This window comes from Argiope bruennichi, chromosome 1 (assembly GCF_947563725.1).
Source record: "Argiope bruennichi chromosome 1, qqArgBrue1.1, whole genome shotgun sequence".
In the NCBI taxonomy this organism is placed as follows: Eukaryota; Metazoa; Arthropoda; class Arachnida; order Araneae; family Araneidae; genus Argiope; species Argiope bruennichi.
This window is the reverse complement of record NC_079151.1, coordinates 56,392,392-56,414,027: the sequence shown is the minus strand read 5'-3', so window position 1 is coordinate 56,414,027 and position 21,636 is coordinate 56,392,392. Positions and strand designations below refer to the sequence as shown.

Genomic DNA, 21,636 nt, shown 5'->3' with positions numbered 1-21,636 from the left:
ATTTTTCATTATTTAATTATAATTATACTAACAAAAGGGGTGAAATATTTGTGCCAATATTCATTAAAAGTCTATATGCCATGCAGTTTCAAATTCTGTATGCATTGGAGGTATATTATAAGATTCTGAAATTTGTAACATTAATTGCTTTTATTAATCAGTGTTTATTCATGCAAATATTTCAATATATTTTAGGAAATCTTTTTAAATGTATCTTTGCTATTAATTAAAAGTGATTTTAAAATTTTAAATTAATTGTTAATATTAAAGAAAAATTCTTTGAAATTTTTATTCGGATTGATTTTTATATTATTTTTGCATATCTTTCTTTCTTATAGGATGCCAGATGTTACTTTCTATGAAGATTATATCCTTAGGTTTTGATACAGGATATACTGATAAACAAATGCCATCTCTTTTACCTTGTTTTGGGTACTTATTTCATGTTGGAACTGTGATATTTGGGCCATGGATTAGTTATTCTTCATATGTTGCAAGTAAATTGGACATCAAAATTGTAAGTTTTCTTTTTTGCAAAAACTTGTAAAATGACTGTAAAAAATAGTTATATTTTAAAAAAGTAGCTAATTTTAATTTATTAGCATTTAAAGTTTCATTGCAATGTTCATAAAATTGTTATTACTTTTACATTATTGTTAATTACCATTCACAATTGACTGATTTAAAAGAAAATATTTTTTGTATATTGGTAGCTTGTATTGCCACATGTTCATTCTTTGATTTAATTCTTCTTTAAATCTTTTTAATTAGTAAAATAATTATTTAGGTTTTGTGTTTACTATTTTTTTAGTTAAATTTTAAAACAAAGATAAACTTTTGTGGTCAGTCCACCCAATTATATCAAAAATACACCTCCCATAGAGTTCTGATGCTTATGAATATTAAGTATCCTTTTGCTAGTATGGTTTTGAATACTGAAGAACAAATGCAGACTCATCTATCATACCATCTTAGTCATATAGCTATAATTCAAATTTGACAGATTTATGGTACTTATATTGCTTCTGATTGAGACTTTAACTTAAAGAAGTTAGATTGTAAAACTAAGAAAATATTGTAATTAAAATTTAAACAATAGTTCCACTGTTTTTTTTTTTTTAAATAGATGATTCAAAAATTAGAGTTCAAAATTTTTATATTTTTGAAAATTTTAATTAGATGCAGAATATACATTTAAAAAATTATACCATCCCTTTTGCATATTCATGATTTGTTTTAATTTTACTTGCCTTATGAAAATAAGTGTAACATTTTTTTTTCTTGTTTATTTTCACAAAATATTTTTCTTCTTTTATTAGATAAATGCTTACTTGACTTTCTTGTTAACTGTCCTTTCTTGTTAATAAATAAGTTTTGAAATGCTGGTAATTTATTTTATATTTAAAAAATGTAAATAAAATAGGAAGAATCAACATGCATGCAGTTTAACACATTGATGGACAGTATGTCCTTAGGTGTCAAGCTCATGAAAATGATACAACAGAATGCCTTACAACATAAATGGCTTAATCTGTTTTATCATATCATTTAATTTTATAATTATGCGTGATGACACTATGCTTATAGGCACTGTATGAAATTTAGTAGTGTCTCAGCACGTACTGCCACCCAGGTTGTAGTGTCCATCAATGTGTTAAGAAATACATAAATATAAAATATCAATGTTAAAGTATGAAATTTGCTTCATTTAATTTTTTAATTTTTTTTATTGAGGAATTAATTAAGAAAGCTTAATTTCTAATACATATATTATATAATGATTTAGTTTTTAATTTTAAAATATGTATTTAAAGAGTATTTTTATTTTCTTAGACTCTCTCTTGGCTGTCAACAATTGTTCGCTGCATATTTTTGAGTTTCATATTTTTGACTGTGTCAACTTGTTGGACATCATTTTTGTTATATTCTACAGGATGGAAGTAAGATAATGATGGATCTTTTCTTTGCTCTTAAAATATAATGTAATTTGCATTTTCTTTTTTCTTATCAATTGATTAATAGTTATATGCTTAGAAACTATATATAAAAACCTTAAACTATATACCTTAAGTAACAAAACATTTTTACAAATATTAATATTTTATTCATATCTATGAGAAACCTATGTTTTATGGATATGATAGTATAATATTTCTTGAATATTTTCCTTGAATGAATATATGAGGATTTGATTGCATTGAGTAATATTTTTCCATTAATTATTGAAATTCATAGCTGGCATTCTATACCATTTAATAGGACAGTGAAATTTTAAATCTAAGAAAAATGCTACATATAGAAAAGCACAGTTAAAGATTTTTGTGTCTATTAAATTTAAGATATAAAACAGTTTTGTGATCATTGAACATTCATTCATAATGTTGCAAGCAACTTCATGTCTACATTTTTTTTAAACTTCTATGTACTGACTTAAATTGGACCATAATCAGCATTCTATCAATCCAATTATATTTTCTAGATATTTTTTTATATGTGTTATGCTGTCCTTTTGACAGGTTTATAACTTAAGCTCATGGTATCAAGGTAAGTTCATAGAATACCTACCAGCACCTCAGCTACTTAAAATCCATTTAAATGAAAGAGTTTTCCATTATTTTAAGTAACTGCCTTCAGAATTCAAAGCAATTATCAAATTTTTACATTTTTGAAATGCTTTGTTTTAAATCTAATCAAAATTGAAATTTCATTCATTTTTAATTACTTCTGTTACGTACTTTAAAATTTGGATTATATATGCCTTCAGATAGAAACAAAACAATTTTACATTATAGATATATAACATGGTAATATTTGTACTTATAAATAGTAATCTAGTGATGTATACATTATTGAGACAAAATTAATAAAAAGGAATAAGCGTGTAGCACAAATATTTTTGCTGCTTTTTATTTTGATTTAATTATGTTAAAGTTTACTGAGTTATTTATGTACCCTAGATGGATAGATGCATATCGAGATGCACTATCATTTCGATCCAGCCACTACTTTGTGAGTTATATATCAGAAGTAACAGCAACTTTGTCAGGTGTGCGGTAAGTTTCATTTGAATATATTTGATATTATTTTAATTTTTATTCTGGGGAATATAAAACTGGTTTAGTATTGGATGCAATCATAAAGAGTAGATTTTTGCTAAAAATTTTTTGTTTTTAGAATCATGTTGATTTTTTTAATGTATGAATTTTTATTAATCAATGTGTAAGATTTTTTTTTTGGTGTTTGATGGTTTCAAAGGTAGCAAAAGGTAGAATTTATTCAATGAAAAACTTAAAGTATTTTGCATCATATTTATAATCTCTATTACTATCGATATGCTGTGTTATTTTATAATAATAACAATTGCATTAAATTAATAATTTTGTTAACAAATAAGATTTTTTAATTAGATATTTATATACTTAAAAAGATTAATGGAATTCTTTCTAATATATTTCTTTATACAGTTTTTTTTTTTTTTTTTCAAATTTATGATATTTAATTCCATTTGGATTTTACTTTCTGAAAACTTGATTTTTTTTAAAAAAATTATACATTTCTATGATATGTGTTTGAAAATAACTGATGTAAACTTTTTTTTAAGAACAAGAAAGTTAGCTTTTATGTGCAGGATTGTTGTAATTCAATTGGTTTTATTAGAATTCAGAAGGCTTAGGTAATTCTATTGATTAGATTTAATAAATGAAACAAAATTCTGCTAATATGTTGAACAGAGGATCCTTTCCATGTTTCCATAATAAATGAAACAAAATTCTGCTAATATGTTGAACAGAGGATCCTTTCCATGTAGACCAAAAAAGAAGTTTGCTTTATTTATTAAAAACTAACCATAAGTATTAGTATAGGTATACCAGTCAATGCGAAACTCTTTTTTTCTTTTCCCCTCAAATTTTCATAGAACATATTTCTTGTACTTCATACTTGTAAATTTTGTTTATGGTTGTAGAACTGATTCTAGAAACTTCTAAATGGGCTGTCTAATTCTGTGGGCTTATTGAGTTGCAGTAATTTTAAATCTTTGGGTATGTAAAAGTTTAATGGTTTTATTTTAATTTTGTGCAAAAGCATGTATTATTTAATCAAAATTTTAAATATGCAAAAATTAAAAAATATGATTAACAATTAGACATTAATTAATTAGACAACCATAGGTTTTTTTGATGCTGTCTAAATATGTTTATCTATCCATAAATATCTATCACTATACCAATATTTTTATATTTATAATATTATTTTTTACAATTAATCATATATACAATCAGGATGGATGAAATTGTCTTTTAATATTCTATTTTGAAAAGGTTCTAATTGGCAGAATTGTAGACATTAATCCACAGACAGATGTTTTTATTTTATTTTTGCTCCTCATTTATTTTATTGAATTGGTATTTTCATTGGATCATAAGCACTCAACTTTTTAATTATGATTCTAATGGGACAAAACTAAGGCATTCAGATTTGTTCCTTTCTTTCTGAATAAGAAAACTTTAATTATAATAATTCTGTGTTCAGTTTTTATTAAATTTAAATATATTTGTTTATTCTTATTTATTTATTTTTTTGTATTTATTCTTAGATCATCAGCTGTCAGCTCTGCTTTTGAGATAGAATTACCTAGATCTCTTGTGGAAGTTGTTGTGTGGTGGAATGTGCCAATGCATTTTTGGTTGAAAACATGTAAGTAGAAAAATTGGTTCTTGCCTTTTATAATTTGTGTAGTATTGTTTTTAAATATATAGATTATTGCTAAATACTGAATCCATTTAACTACATAATAATTTTAAAGTGGGTTCTGTGTATCCCTCAATGCGTATAATTTAATATTTCTGCTTGGGATGTGTATAATTCTAATAATTAATTATTGCTGTATTCTGTTTTCATTTCTCCAAATAAAATGCTTATCCACATTAAATGATATTTGGAAACATATTTTTATTTTATAAAATAAATATCTGGTAATTTGTCAATTAATGCAATGTGTTTTACTTTTTTTGAAAGTAACCTCCTCCCTACTAGGGGTTTAAGGGTTTATTTAAAGGGTTTAATATTGTTTGATTATTTTGGTCTGCTTTTTATATTTGATAAAAATTTAATTTCCACTTTTAATACAAAAAAAAAATTATTCTTTTTAGAAGTTAAATAAAAGTGGTTTGGTAAAATTTATTAAAAAGCTTACCAATAATTACAGTTTTTCTATAATTATATATTAATGCATTAAGTAAAGAAATAAACCATTTTAGTTAAAATATTTTTGTTGTTTATTAGCGATGTTTCAGTTATGAAATGAGACAGGTTTGTTATGAAATGAGACCCATTCTACTTTAAAGTTTATTACTTTAACTATAAAATTTGGCAAATGTTTGTTAAACCTTTTATGGGTATGATGAAACTAGTTTTCTGATCATTGATATCATTTATTACCTTGTGATTGTAAAATTATGTTGGTAATTTTGCCATCACATACATATGTGTAATGATTGCTTAAAATATTTTAGTTTGTCTCTGTTTGCATTTTCTTTTCGTTGCTAATATAAAAATTTGTAACGGGGTATTACAATTTTTTTTCATTCTTTTGCAGAAAAGAATTTTTTATTAGTATTTTTAAGTGCTTATTTCCATGAATGGAATTAACAAAAAATAATTAAAAAAAGTGTTCTCATTTTTTTAGAAGAATTTCATAGTTTTTAGCAATAAATAATTTTTAAATAAGTAATGTCAATAAAACGTATTGTACATCAATAATTGCCAGCGTCCTGGCCTAGGTATAATGCATCTTCTCCATGATGCGGGTGTCCCGGGTTCAAGTCCTGGTTTGGGCATGATTGTTCTTTACCCTGGTTCTATATGTGAGGTGTGTGAAAGAGTCCCCCTGTAAAAAGGGGTTGTGCAAATGAGTGTGTCAATGTCGTCTTCATATGAGCTAGAAGTCAGACTTCTGCCCTCGGGTGCTCAGGGACCTTTATCCTCAAAAGCTACTGCACAAACTCAGCTTAAATCATTGACTTTGTCAGTGGGATTGTCTATGGCAAGTGCCATAAGTAAGAACAAGAACAACAATAATTAATATTGATGTTTTTTAAAAATAAGAATCGATAATTTCATAGAAAATTTGTTTAAATATTTTTCATTATTCTTGATAAATATTCTTTCAAATATAGCCTTAGAAATTATTTTTTCATGTTTATTCATTATACAGTATGGTCAATATTATTTCTTTACATTAAGTAAGTGTATATCTTAAAAATTTGACTAAGTTTTTTTAAAAACATAATATTGTTTAGTCTAAAATATAAAATTTTTGAAAGGAATTAATTATTATTTACTTAATTAGATGTTTTCAAAACTGCCAAACCATTAGGAGATTTTGCTGCAATATTGTTAACTTATGCAGCTAGTTCTTTGTTACATGTAAGTATTGATTCAATAAAATATGCATTAATTGTTAATATAGCTTGGATATCTAGATATTTGATTGCTTTTAAATCAATGTGATTTTTATCTTTAAAAATAATTAAATACAGCTGTTTTAAAGCTTAATAAAAAGTTGGTATATAGATTTTTAGGAGCCTTGGATAAAATGCATGGCAAACATGCACTTATATTTTGTTTTCCTATGAAGAAATTTTCATTTTAAAAACGTTGACATTAATTAAAATCTTAATTAAGATTTGATAATTAACGGGCACCATTTTCTGCTTGTTTCCCTATTAAGGAATTTATAAAAATCATGTTGTTGCTTTCTCCTTACTAACATTTTTATGGGTTAATTTATATGTAAACATATTATTATTTTACATAATCTTATTTATTTATTTGAGATTTCTTTGTTTCCATTCTTTGAATCATTCTTTTACATTTATTCTCACATTCCCTTTCTTCAATTTTTAAATCAAATTTTCCAAATCTCAATAACAATTTTGGGAGAATTTATTAAAGTTCTTTTTATAATTTTAGGGTCTTAATTTCCAGTTAGCAGCTGTACTTCTATCATTGGGATTTTATACTTATATAGAGCATGGTAAGAAAATATGGAATCAATATTTATGCAATTATAATTTATTTTACAGGATACATTTGGCATTCCTAATTTCCATATTTTTTTCATATATTGTATTTGGGAATACATTTTCATCTAATAAATTATTTAAATAACATTTTCATAATTTTTTATTATTAAATGTTATATGCAAATTTTTAAATCATTAAGCTTAACTCTTTATGTTTTTACCCAGATAATGTACCGAAAAATTTCCGATTAATAAGATATTTCTATGTGGTTATATAGTTAATTAAATATTTCAAACATTATACATGAGCTCCAATAGTTCATTTAAAGTTAACATGTTTGCACTAAAGTATTGGGGGTTTCATAAAAATGAGAAAAAAATTCTAATTCTATACTATTAAAGTCATTTTAATTCTCTTAAAAATTAAGAAATAAACCTTCGTTTATTTTTGTGACTTGTATTAAATAAATATAGATGCTGCATTTTGTTAAAATTGTTATAATAAAATTGAAAATACAAGAATTATAAACAATTTCAAATGTTGATGCTGAATTGTTTTTTAATTAATGGGAATCAAATAAATTAATTAATGCAGCACTTCTAAAATTGTTTTTAACAATTCTTTTTGTTAACATAATTGTAATATTGGATACATTTTTAGATATGTATAAAAGATTTTATGACTGCTTTATTTGAGCCAGGTTAATCCATTGGTCATAAGATTGTTTTATGGAATTTTTTGAAAGAATAAGAGTTTATTGAAAAATAACTATCATAATCTTTAAGCACAATTTTTATAATGTTATATAATAAATTTGCTTGAAATATTTTTTTCTCATATGCATTTAATAATGTAAATATTTCACTTCACGTTTTATAAAAGCATTTAGCTTTTCAGGCAATTAAAATTTCAATAAGATGCTTGTAAATCTTTTTTATCTTCAATAGCATAAATGTAGACTTCTTTCATAATTTATTAGTTTAATTATATTTTTTATGCCCAATCAGTGTGTTCTTACAGCAAATCAAAATAAATTATTAGAATATTATTAGATTGGGTGCAGATTTTAAATTAAAAAATGGCTAAAATAAAATACTCCATATTATTATTGACAATATATATATATATATATATATATATAAATCTTCAAAAGTGAAAATTAAGATATCAGATGCAAAAACATTATTTTTTATGTTTGTCACTGTGTAGGTTAATGAGTTACCATTTGATAATGAATAATTCTTTATTAATTTTATTTTCTTCATTGTGAGACATAATTTTAATGTTAGCAAATGATATACTAACAAAGATGAAGACGAAGAAATATGTCTACACATTATTTTTATATAAAGAATTTGTCTTTCTTAAATTCTTAAAGACATATATATTATATGACCAGGTATTGTTCACAAATTGTTAAATCTTCTATTTTGATTTTCTAAAAATATTTAATTAATGTCAAAGCAAAGTTAAAAACTGCTTAATTTGTTCAAAAGTGCAAACATAGAGAATAAAGGTACCTTATTGTTATTGAAGGCCTATAGAGTAGTTCAATATTTTTCTTAGCATTAATATTTACTTTTCAACAACACAAAAGTTATATCTAAAATCTATGCTTGATTAAATTATTCTTTCTAATTTGAAGTTTATTTCTTAAAGTAATATTGCTTTTAGTTTTTAAATCAGTATGATAAATATTTTGAAACATTGCATATCTTTCAATAAATTGTAATATGCTTTCAGAAATACATTTTTTTTTTAAATTGGAAGTTTATCTTTTATTTGCAACATTTATTTAGGCAAATTTTAAAAATTCACATTTAAAATTATTTTAATAATTTTATTCTTTCTCGTTTCATTGTTGAATTAGTACTCTTAGAAATTGTTATTGATATTTATTTGATTAGTATGTTTAAATACAAATTTTACAAATATTTTGTGTTGTTTATATAAATATTTGTTTATTCATTCTTTTGTGTTTAGATTTTAATTTTCAGTATAAATGTGTAACTTTTGTTCATTACAGTACTCAGAAAAAAGCTTTCTGGTATTTTCAATGCATGCATTTTAGCCAGAAAATGTAAACCTGACTGTGAACATCTGTTTAAATCGGTGAGAATTCTGTTAATAAATTTAATTTAGGAGTAATACTAGAGAACTGGAGTTTTTCATACCTAAAAATAAGTTATTAAAATAATAATGTACATCCATTTATAATATTACTATTTCATTTACTGGTTTTTAAATTAATATTTTTATTTAATAAAATTGCATCTATTAAATTGTCTTTATATGATTTGATGAATTATATTCTTTTAGACACTTAACAAAGGAAACCTATTACATTTTTTTTAATGACGATTATGATAGAATATTAAGTATTTTACTTTTACAGTGCACTCCCGATTATCCGCGGAATTGGGTGGCGCGGCCGCCGCGGATAACAAAAATCGCGGATAATCCGAAAAAAAAACTAAAAACGGGTATAGCAAAAAAAGAAAACAGTCATTCCAACTTTGAAAAATTCGTTTTATGTACAATAAAACGTAAAATAAACAGCAGGATGTTTAACTAACGCTTAATATTTTAGTATATCACTCAAAACTAACCTAAATTGCATTTTGTTAATGAAAACAGAAAAGTGCTTTGTACTTACGAGAGGCGTCAAGGATACACAGAAAAATTAATACATATGTACTGTTTTAATACTGTAATGTATTATGTAATTACAAAAACATAACTGTAAAACTGCAGCTTTTTGAAAAAATCAGTCAAAAAAAAAAAAAAAAAAAAAAACTTTGTGCGGCAGGCGCGGATAACCCGCCCGCGGATAATCGGGAGTCTACTGTAATTAAATCTCTTATACAGAGTTTGGTCTTAATAATTCTCTCAACATTTTAAAACATTTTTAGACTTCAAACTATGATTTTCATTTAATTAAAATTGTTTTACAAATATTTTTTTCTGTTTCATACTATGCCAAGCATCTGTCTAACTAGAGATTTTATTGAATTGAAACAAATATATTCATAAAGTATAAGTAAAGTCAGTGAATGCAATTATCCCAGATTAATTGTTTTTATTTATTTATTGCAGAATGTGTTTCATAATTATTCCAATATTTTTCAGAATGCTGTATATGTTAGAATAGCAAATATTGGATTTGGTCTTCTTGCAATGTTTCACCTGGCTTATTTAGGGGTTATGTTTGATAGCTCATCCTCTATTGAAGAAGAGGTATTGCAACTTTTTATAATAAATATATTAATTGTTTATTCCAAATCATAGTAATCATATTTGTACCTATAACTGTATAAATATATTTAAAATTTATTCTTTTTTATAGTAAAAATTTTTAACATTTGATTTTCCAGTTAAAAATTATGATAGAAAGATTTTATTTTTTTATGTGTTTTCGGGATTAAATTGTAAAACAAAATATTCCTCCTTTCATTTACAACATGCTGAAATTTTATGAAATGAACTTTTCTAAAAAGATAAGTGTTTACTTTTAATGATTGATTTAATCATAATCTTATTAAATGAGGCATTGATTAATTTTTCTTAAGCAATTAAAAATAATATTCAAAAATAGATGAATGAATTTTTCTGAAAGTGTTTCTCAAATGAAAAATAATGCTTCAAAAGTGCTTTAATGTTCTCCTTTTTAGAATTTATTTAATAACATTTCAATGAATATTTTTTTTCAGGGCTACAATATGCAGCATACATTACAGAAATGGGCTGAGTTGGATTTTAGTAGCCATTGGGTGGCATTATTTTGTTATATTTTTTACTATCTTGTTTGACAAAGAGTTAATTTAGTTGGATTCCTACGAACTAGGGTTTCCCTTTCATTCTCTTTAAGGGTGCTTTGTAATTTATTTCCTTTTTAAAGCTATTCTAGCTTACTTGTTTTATATTTTTGGGATCAAGTTTGTTTATACAGTTATATACTTTTGTTATATTTTCTTTATTTGTTGTTCATTTAATCTCTTTTAATCTTTTTTGTGTATTAGTATTAATGATAGAGTTCTTCATTTTTTGTTACAAGCTTTATACTTCTTATGAAATAATGTAACTTTAAGTAATTTTGATAAAATTTTTAAAAAATCAGTTTTTTTTTATTCTTTATTTATTGGATTTGTAACCATTCTTTTGTAATCATGAGCCAACCTTTTTTGAAATGCTGTAAAATTTTAATATCATTGTTTATTTACAAATTTAAATCAAAAATTTGTATTATTTATTTATTTGTTGAATTTTTTTTTTTCATTTTTCAAAAATATTTTAATAAAAACTAAATAAATTTATAAAAATATTTTTAAAAAATTAAATATTGTAGCTTAACTGATGCACAATAAAAAGATAGAAAAACATTGCAAATTGATAGAACCACAATTTAGTTAATTTGAAAGTGATTTTTTTAATAATCCTTCACTATCAAGTTTTGAACCATCAATTGAAGCCATTTGTGAATACTGACATTTTCAGTTTCTAAGTATTTATGCAACAGTGGCAATTATGAAAATTCTAGTTATTTTCTTATTTTATCTTATTTATTTTTTTCAATGTGCATTTGCAAAATTTCCGCCCCCTCTGTTGGTATGATTTGTATCGAAATGCTTGCTTTATTTTTAAACTTTTGAAAACAGTTTGAAATGTTTTATAGATTATTGTTATACTCATAAAGATAATCAAACCATGAGAATTATTTTATGTGAGGTACTTAATTTTTTCACTGAAGGCTTTGTTTAAATTATTTATATAATTCAAACAAAACTTCATCAGGTTTTACCTTCTTATTATGACATTAAACATAGAGTGATACTTGAAGCATAATTCTTTTAAACATTTGTTTCAGTCAAATATTTAAAATAGACGACTTTATATTTTCATACAGATGCCTCTAAAATGTTGAGAATTGTATTGTGCACAGTTTTTATGTAAAATTATATATTTTATATTACCAATTTCTTTGCTTTGAAATTGATCTCCTTAAATATCTTTTATAAGATTTTTCTCCTTTTTTTATTTTATTTTTGTTAATGAAATGCAAACGAACCAAAAATACTATAGTAGCTTTTATCTGTAATTTATTTAATTTTGTTTAAAAAAAAACTAATGAAAGAATGAAATTTATTACAACCAGTACATCTGTATCCATTACATTTGCATCTTTTCTTGCTGATGTATGAATCTCAATCAAAATGTATGTAAAAGAGAACTGCATTTTATTGTGCAAATTTCTGTGATGCCAAATAGTTTTTGTATTCCTCTCATTTGGAATATTTTCTTCATGACTAAAATTTATTTTAAAAAATGGCAGCAATATATACAAGAAAATTATATTCACGATTTCATAATTCCTTTGATCCATGGTAGGTAATTTGGAATTCGAGTGTAAAATCCATACTTGTTAGCTTTGCCACAACCTTCTCCCCAACTTACAATGCCTACCAAATACCATCTCTCTCTGTGGGGCATAAGAAAGGGACCACCGCTGTCTCCATGACAGGCATCACCGAGAATTTCTTGTGCATAGCCTGCACAGAACATGTTTCTGCTCACCTAAAATAACACAAAAATTTTTTATTGTAGAAAATAACACTAATCAAATCATAAGCAGTATTAAACATGATTTCATTTTTAAATTACAGAATGAATATATGTTATTTTATGTGATATGAGCATTTATAAATTATTTAAATATTGTAAATGAAGGTGCTTTGTTGATATTGGTGCTTTTATGTGCATTGGTAAATATGAAAAACTATAATTTTTATAATTTATTAACAGCAAATCTGAAAATTATAATTTTATGTTGATGGTGCTTCACATAGGTTACTTTAATGCAAATAAATTCATTTCTAATCAACCAGTTTACAATTGTTATTGTAAATTCTGAGACATAAAGCAGTATTTTGTTGTGTTTTAATACTTTATAATAGCTTAATAATATATTATAAGTGTGTTCTAAATTATACCAAATGGAATATAATTTAAAAAATATTTATTAAATGGCATAAAAATTGTTAAATTTGGAATATAATTTTAAAAGTTTGCTTTGTGGTGCAGTAGATTTTGTATTTTCAAAATATGGTGTAATTTTATATTATAATGTTAAGATTTACTCAATAGATGCATGACAAAATAATATTTCTTGAGAATTATATTTTATTTATATTTTATGATTATCCCTAGAAAATTACTAGTAATTTCAAATTAAATTACTTGCTAATTAATTAGATTAATATATGTAGAAAGTTACTTAAATTTTAGAATTCCCTCTTCTAGAATATATTTAAAAGCAAAACATGATGTATAATATTGTTATTAGCAATTTCACATAATATCTAAAAGAACCATAATTAAATTTCTAATTTTTGCATATTTTATCTGAATTATTTTAGATGTACCCATTTTCTTTCAATATCATGCTAAAATTTTCTTGTTACATGAAAGATTTTTAATGATTATATAACTCTTTAAAATACATGAATTCTCAAAGTATTTTTGTATTTACAGTAGCATATTTTAAAAATAAAGGTCTTTTGATATTTGAATGCTTTCTATTGTGTTGAATTTTTCACATAAAAAAATACCATCTCATTATCATAATCGTTATAAAATTTTAAAATCTTTATGTTGACTATCTCTCTAGCTACATATTAAGATAGATCTATATTTTAATATAATAATTATTTCTTCAAACAATATAATACTTAAACAAGATAATTACAAAGAAAGCCTTAATAATTTTTTTGATATTAAACAAATTATTAGATATGAACAAACTGAATGTTGAAAATTAATCCATTTCTTTACAAATTCAATTGGATTCAAGGTTTCCATTAATTCAAAATTTTATTGTGATTGCTATTTAGTCAGTTAAATGTCTTAGGCATAATCTTATATATTATTTTTACTTGCTCTCTGTTGTAGCTAGTTGCAATCAAATGAAAAATTTGGAATTTCTTATCATGGTGGATTTTATAGATAATGAAGTTCAGTTTTGTTTCATGCTCAAAATTGAACTACATTTGAAATTTATATTATTTAACTGAGACAAAAACGTTTTTTAGTTTTTACTTCAGTTCTTTGGATTATGTTTATGAGTCCCCTCAGGGGCTCACCTACTATAGGTGAGTACGGGTGTCCCAATCCCGAGGTACCCAGGGATCTTTACTCCCTTTAGGTTTATTCTCCTCTGCGCCTTCTGCTGTCACCTTTTGTTTTTCCTTTCCCTCGAGGGTAGGCGAGGGAGCTCTCCATGAGAAGCTGTCGCCGCTCTGTTTGCTTCCTGCTTCTCATGGACAGCAAATACCCCCACGTGTTGGCCGTGCGTGGCGACCCATTAGACGGGTGGTGCATTTCGGTCCCCGATGTATCAATCGGCTGGTATCCTAGGCACATGACTGGGCTGCTCAAGGGGATCAAGCGAAGGGGTCACTCCTTGGGCTTGGCGTTAAGGGTGGTCACTGTCCCCGGGAGTGACTCCCAGCGTATAGGTTCTGGTTAGCATTATGGCAAGTGCCGAGGTTGGAAAGTTTCCAGAGCCGGCAACTACCATCCCTTGTTGGGCTCCGTGGTGGGCGATGCCGCCGGACCCGAATCATCATCAATATCGTATGGGTACTAATGTTCTTAACCACAGTAATGCTTTTGTAAAAATTTTTGTTGTTTACTCAGAAAAATCTTCGTTAAAATTTGTGTCACCAATTTTGATACATAAATCTATACTCGGCGTTGTCGGCGAAGTCCAAAATATTAAAAAGTTAAACAATGGAAGCCTACTTGTAGAAGTAAAAAATAACCAACAGTCACAAAATATTACAAAATTAAAAAAGATAGGAGACATAGAAGTCACTGTTTCTGCCCACCGTTTCCTTAACTATTCCAGAGGTGTCATATCTGAAAAAGAATTCCAGAGAGATCTTGAAGAGGACCTTTTAGATAATTTAACAGATCAAAAAGTAATAGCAGTTCGCAGGATTACAATTAAAAAAAATAATCAAAATATTCCTACCAAACATTTAATTCTAACATTCAATACTCCAGTTCTACCTAAATCTGTAAAAATAGCTTACATCAATTGCCCAGTTAAACCATATATTCCAGAACCACTCCGCTGCTTTAAATGTCAAAAATTCGGTCATTCAATTACAGCTTGTAGGGGAGATAAAGAAATTTGCGCTCGATGCTCCCTCCCGGACCACAATAGTAAAAACTGTACATCTACCACACAAAAATGTTATAACTGTGAAGAAGATCATCCATCTTACTTCCGTTCCTGCCCACGCTACAAACAAGAAAAAGAAATTCAAACCATCAAAATAACAAAAGGTATTTCCTTTTCAGAAGCACGCAAAATAGTAAGCGAAAGAACACCAAAACCAAATTTACCATATTCATCAGCGTTAAATCCAGCCGTTTCAACTTCAGAACCACGCAATTCACAAAACCAACCATTAAAAAATATAGAAACAAATACTCCTGCAATCCGCACAGCAGATCCTGACACCATAACTATAAAAAAGACCGATTACCTTGCCCTTCTGGAAATAAAAAAATCTTGGGAAGAAACTTCTTCCTCTTCTCTTAAAAAGCCAAAACGAAAAAAAGTTTTAATGAAGGAAAAAATGCTCAAAGAAAAAAAGACACCCAGAACAAAAGAAACAAATAAAACTGAAGAAAAGGAAGAACATTTTAAAATTCATCCATCTGATGACAGCATAAGTGATATGGATGAGGACAGAGTGGATTCTGATCCCACTAATATTTCATCTGAATATTTTAAATCAAAATTTTTTAAAAAGCCTAAAGGTTGATGTTCTCTCACCTTCATCTTTTCTATTTACTGAAGGCAATCTCTTTTTTTTCCTTGCTCTTTTTTAATATTTATGTTTACATTCGTCTCTTGGAACTGCCGAGGGTACATGAATAAATCTTCAGAATTGAGAGACATTATAAACAAATACCATCCTGCCTGCATTGCACTCCAGGAAACCTACCTTAAAACCGACAAGCAGAACATACGGCATTACAAAAATTTCAGCAAGCACAATATTCAAAACCGATTTTCTGGGGGCGTGGCAATTCTTGTCGCTACGGATATTCCATCAATGCAAGTAAATCTGAACACTAATTTGCAAGCTGTAGCTGTACGAATTCAGATGAAAAATTTAATAACTGTCTGTAGCCTCTATTTACCACCTAAACAACAAATCAGTCAAATGGACCTAAATAACTTGTTTTGCCAATTACCTTCTCCATTCATTATTTTGGGAGATCTTAATGGTCATAGTCCTTTTTGGGGAAGCTCTGAATCAAATTCACGTGGTAAGCAAATTGAACAATTTCTTGCAGATCATAATTTATGCATTTTAAATTCTGACGAAAAAACGCATTTTCATTTGCCAACAAGAACTTTTCATTCTGTTGATCTCGCTATTTGCTCTCCGTCTTTATTGCCTTTTTTCAGTTTAACTGTTGACAACGATCTTTATAATAGCGACCATTTTCCTTTAATTTTGACCGACAGTAGACACAATGCAGCTAGTTCTTTCCGACCATCCAAATATGTTTTAAATGCAGCAAACTGGCAAAAATTCACCTCTCTGGCTAATATCAATTCAGAAATAGTTAAATCTTCCACTATTGATGAAGCTCTGAAACATATTGTCAATATTATAATTGAGGCAGCAGATAACACTATTCCAAAGAAATCTGGAGTTCGTAGGAAGCAAAACAAACCATGGTGGGATGCTAATTGCCAACAAGCATATAAAAAACAAAAAAAGGCGTGGAATATTTTTCGCCGGTATCCCTCTACTGAAAATTTTATAAATTTTAAAAAATCTAGAGCAGAATCCAGAAAAATCCAACGACGTAGTAGAAGAATTTCTTGGCAAAAATTCGTTTCTGGTATCACTTCATCAATATCTAGCCATCATTTGTGGAATAAAGTTAAAAAAGCTTCAGGTGCTTCTCATTCTAATAATGTTTCAATTTTAATTGATAAAGGAAATACCATATCATCCACAAAAGATATTGCAAATTCCATAGCGTCAACATTAGCTCACACGTCCAGCAGTAAAAATTATTCTCCTGCGTTTTTGAAATACAAAGAAAAAGAAGAAAAGCAAAAACTACATTTTAATTCTCAGACTAACCTGCCCTACAACAGCGATTTTACGTTTTTAGAGTTCCAATCGTGCCTTGCCATTGTCCACGATTCTTCTCCCGGTCCTGACAACATTAGTTACAGTATGATTAAAAACTTAACAACAGAGTCGAAAAAAAGCTTATTATATCTTTATAACCGTATCTGGAGAGAACAATATTTTCCTTCTTTTTGGCAACAAGCTATAATAATTCCTTTGTTAAAACCAGGCAAAGATCCAACTAATCCATCAAATTATCGACCCATTGCTTTGACCTGTTGTCTTTGTAAATTGTTAGAAAAAATGATAAATCGAAGGCTAATTTTTTATCTGGAGACAAATAATTTACTTCACCCTTCGCAGAGTGGATTTCGAAGAGGACGAAGCACTCTCGATAATCTTCTTGCTCTCGAATCCGACATTCGCCTAGCATTTTTACAAAGAAAGCACTTAGTTGCCATTTTTTTCGACATCGAAAAGGCATACGACCGAACTTGGAGATATGGAATTTTAAAAGATTTATATGATCTGGGACTAAGAGGAAATCTTCCTGTTTTTATTAGAAATTTTTTAAAGCTTAGAAAATTCCGTGTTAAGGTGGAATCTGAACTTTCAGATTCTTTTGTACAAGAGGAAGGTGTTCCCCAAGGCAGCGTTTTAAGCGTCACTCTTTTTATTTTAAAAATAAATAACATTTTAAAACAACTTCCAATGTGTGTGAAGGGCTTTTTATATGTTGACGACCTGTATATCTCTTGTACAGGGATGCATATGAATTTTATACAAAGACAATTGCAGATCGCAATCAATAATATTACCCAATGGACGAACACTAATGGTTTTACCATCTCAACATTGAAAACGGCTGGTGTGCACTTCTGTCGGAAACGTAACCTTCATTTTGATCCTGATCTAACACTATATGATCAGCCAGTACCATTTTTAAATGAAATTCGCTTTCTGGGCATTATCTTTGATAAAAAACTCACTTTTCAGTCGCATATAAAACTTTTACGTAAAAAGTGTGAAAACTCTTTAAACATTTTAAAAGTCTTATCAACTACAGCATGGGGAGCCGACAGAAATTCTATGATTAAAATATACAAATCCGTTATACTTTCCAAGTTGGATTATGGTTCTTCTATATACGGTTCTGCTAGGAAAAGCATTTTGCAAAAACTGGATCCTATTCACCACATAGCTCTCCGTCTTTGTTCAGGTGCTTTCAGGACATCCCCTGTTAAAAGCTTGTATGTTGAAACCTGTGAACCAGCCCTTGAATTAAGAAGACAATTTTTATCTCTTAATTATTATTATAAAATTCAATCAAACATTGATCATCCATTTTATGATTTTAAACTTCGTCCCTTTTTAGTTCGCTTGCAAGGTGCCCGAAAATCATTCATCCCTGTCTTTTTTACGAGAGTTCATAATATTCTTTTAGACCTTAATCTACTGTATCTACATGCAACTCCTCAGCCGGAAAATGCTTTTCCACCTTGGAAAATCCCTGAAGTACAATACTTAAATCCTTTTGAAACTTTTATCAAGTCTGATACAGCAAATATCATTTTTCAAAAAATTTTCCTAGAACACAGACAACAATATCAAAATTTTATTCCAGTTTTTACAGACGGGTCAAAATCATCTGCTCATGTCTCTTTTGCGGTTGTTTTCCCTCACACAGTTTCTTCGTTTAAACTTCACCCCTCCTGTTCAGTTTTTACTGCAGAAATAAGTGCTCTTTTATATGCTTTAGAAGAAATTTCTAATAGCCGGGACAAAAACTTTATCATCTATACGGATTCTCTGAGTGTTTTAAATTCTCTAAAATCATGTAATCCTCATCCTTTGGTTTTAAAAATCTTAGATACTTTTGATAAACTAACTTCTCGTAGTTACACTATTTTATTCTGTTGGGTACCATCCCATGTTGGAATTTGGGGCAACGAAGAGGCAGATAAGGCTGCCAAATTAGCGACTACTTCAATAGCTACTAATATTCCTGTGAACGACATAAAGAAACATATTAAAAAGCTTCTATATTCTAATTGGCAAAGACAGTGGGATTTGGAAACAAACAACAAACTTCATATTATCAAACCCGATGTGCAACCCTGGCCCTCATTAGCGAACAGAAAAGCGGATACTGTCTTAACACGTTTACGAATTGGACACACTCGATTCACCCATATTCATTTGTTGTTAGGTGAACAACCACCACTGTGTTCGCGATGCCATTGTCAAATGTCTGTTCAACATATTTTGTCAGAATGCCCAAATTTCAATGCTCAGCGTTTACAGTTTTTTCAAAAGTTTTACCCTTCATTATCTTTCCTGCTTGATAAGACACCTCATGTCCAAATTTTTGCTTTTTTAAAGTCCATAAAGTTTTATCCATTGATTTAAATCTTGTTTACTTTTTAGCTTCTCATATTCTCTTCGACTACTGTTTTAAATGATATAATTTTACCCATTGTTTGGCGCAGCATGGTCAAAATCGTGGCTCTTGCGCCATAAAACCTCAAACAAACTCAAACTTATGTTTATGAGAGCTTTAAGAGTGTTCTAACATCTCTGCTTCAGCATGTAAGAAAGTTTTTTACAAGGAAGTAGAAAATACCACGTGAATAATTGCTATTTTGTAATCTCTGCTGATCAGAGATAAATAACTTTAAATTATAGATAAGTTATTATAGTCATGGAATGTTTTTTTTCTAACATGAATTAATATTTTAATTTTTGCTGCACTAATTGAAATCTTTTATTATTTTAGGGCATAATCTTTATGATTTTGCAGTATTCTGCTTATAAGATTATACTAACTTCCAATAAGGTAGACATGATGTGTCAGTTTTTATTATTATTAATATTATTTCTACCATAACAATAAATATTTAATGTATTCATCAAAGTGATATGTATTGTTATGTTTACTAAAATATATCGGCGTTGGATCATTATACTAATGACTAGGGGCATAGCAAGAATAACTGGCACAGAAAATAAATGATTTTTTCATCTCTTATTTCTCATCACTTAGGAGTATAAGTGGCATTCAGGTATGTTATTAATTTTTTAATTTTATTTTAAAAAGTGACAATGTTTTTAATCCATGGCATCCCTAAATCTGTCAACTGAGGCATTTATGCCCCCCCCCCGTGCCGCCCAATGATAACTATTCTAATAGACAGTTTGCAGATACTGCTAACTATCTTATTTAGGGTGGGTAATGTAATTTATATTTCTAGACATTGTTAAGCTTACAGAAATTCTTCCATAAAATGAAACAATTTTTTTTTTTTTTTGTAAACATTAATGCAGCAGGAACAAAATTATCCCTGGAAAATGACACCCCCTCCCTTCCTCTCCTTAAGATACTTAGCTTTAAGATAGGAAATATATATATATTAATATAGTGTTCAGCTTCACTCATGTATATATTTCAGTCAACTTTCAGCAGTCCAATGAACAGCAATTTTTTTATAAAATTTATGAACTAAGTGACATACTAAACTTCTTTAATTTAATTTCGGGGATAATATCTTGTTTTGATTACATTACATGTATATGACACTGAAATGAAATACGTAGTACTCGATGCGTATGAATTATTTGGTTTTTATTTGATTTTTTTAAGCACATATTAGCGATAATTTATTAAAGAAGTGTTTAATTTCGTGTCATTCAAAGTAATTGGTTTTCGTAAATCATTTTCTAAATGCACTATGACGTAACAACTGTTGTCCCATCTTTATTTTACCTCTCCTTGAAGTGCTTGAATTAAAAAAATTATCCATTAGTAGATTCCAGTATAAGGTGATTAAAAAGTCACAAATTTGAATACGCGCTATTTGAAATCGTGAAGTATAACAATTGACTTCTGCGTAGATAAATTTCACGTACTACAAGATTTCTATCATTCTTATTTATACAACGCACGATTTTTTAATAGCGTTTACAATATTAATATTTTTCATCTCGTCCCAGTCAGGAAGCCAGTCTCTTCAGGATTTGCTTCTTGGACATCTATATCCTCTCTTTGATTTCTATCCATGCTGCTACGGTAGACTCCGCTTACAGTGATCACTGATATAACGATAAATCGGTTGTACTGATCAAAATAGCGAAGAACGAAGCTCCAGTATCTTAGAAGATCCGCCGATTTTAGTGTTCAACAATATGCTTGTAGTAACCGATTTCAATATTTAAGTAAGACACGTAGGTTTTATAAAAACCAATCAAGAAAATGATCCTGATTCATTAGCAAAAATCAGCAGACATTACTGAAGAGGAGTGTGAGACCAAATTCAAAGTTGACGCAAACTGAGAAACAACTACAAGAGAGAAAAGAAAAAAAAAAATCGGTACAATTCGGTTTTAACAGCGACCAAAAAGAGCCAAGAAAAAATTTCGCAAAATTATAAAAATATACTCATATATT

The 21,636-nt window shown here is 27.8% G+C and overlaps 2 protein-coding genes across 7 annotated transcripts in view; one reads left to right on the top strand and one right to left on the bottom strand.

Moving 5' to 3' along the window:
* LOC129963723 (protein-serine O-palmitoleoyltransferase porcupine-like) overlaps window positions 1-11,133 on the top strand; it is a 148,099-nt gene extending 136,966 nt beyond the window's left edge. For all 5 annotated transcript variants that reach the window (XM_056080362.1, XM_056079126.1, XM_056079529.1 and 2 more), the window contains 9 exons: window positions 339-517; window positions 1,834-1,940; window positions 2,958-3,053; window positions 4,595-4,695; window positions 6,350-6,426; window positions 6,973-7,036; window positions 9,053-9,138; window positions 10,156-10,263; window positions 10,737-11,133. In XM_056080362.1, coding sequence (XP_055936337.1) covers window positions 339-517; window positions 1,834-1,940; window positions 2,958-3,053; window positions 4,595-4,695; window positions 6,350-6,426; window positions 6,973-7,036; window positions 9,053-9,138; window positions 10,156-10,263; window positions 10,737-10,835 — 917 coding nt within the window. In that variant the 3' untranslated portion in view covers window positions 10,836-11,133. The remainder of the gene's footprint in view (window positions 1-338; window positions 518-1,833; window positions 1,941-2,957; window positions 3,054-4,594; window positions 4,696-6,349; window positions 6,427-6,972; window positions 7,037-9,052; window positions 9,139-10,155; window positions 10,264-10,736) is intronic.
* Window positions 11,134-12,148: 1,015 nt separating this feature from the next.
* The window catches only part of LOC129980806 (mannan-binding lectin serine protease 1-like), a 49,604-nt gene continuing 40,116 nt past the window's right edge, over window positions 12,149-21,636 (bottom strand). For both annotated transcript variants that reach the window (XM_056068127.1, XM_056094010.1), the window contains exon 14: window positions 12,149-12,597. In XM_056068127.1, the coding sequence (XP_055924102.1) occupies window positions 12,379-12,597 (219 nt within the window). In that variant the 3' untranslated portion in view covers window positions 12,149-12,378. The remainder of the gene's footprint in view (window positions 12,598-21,636) is intronic.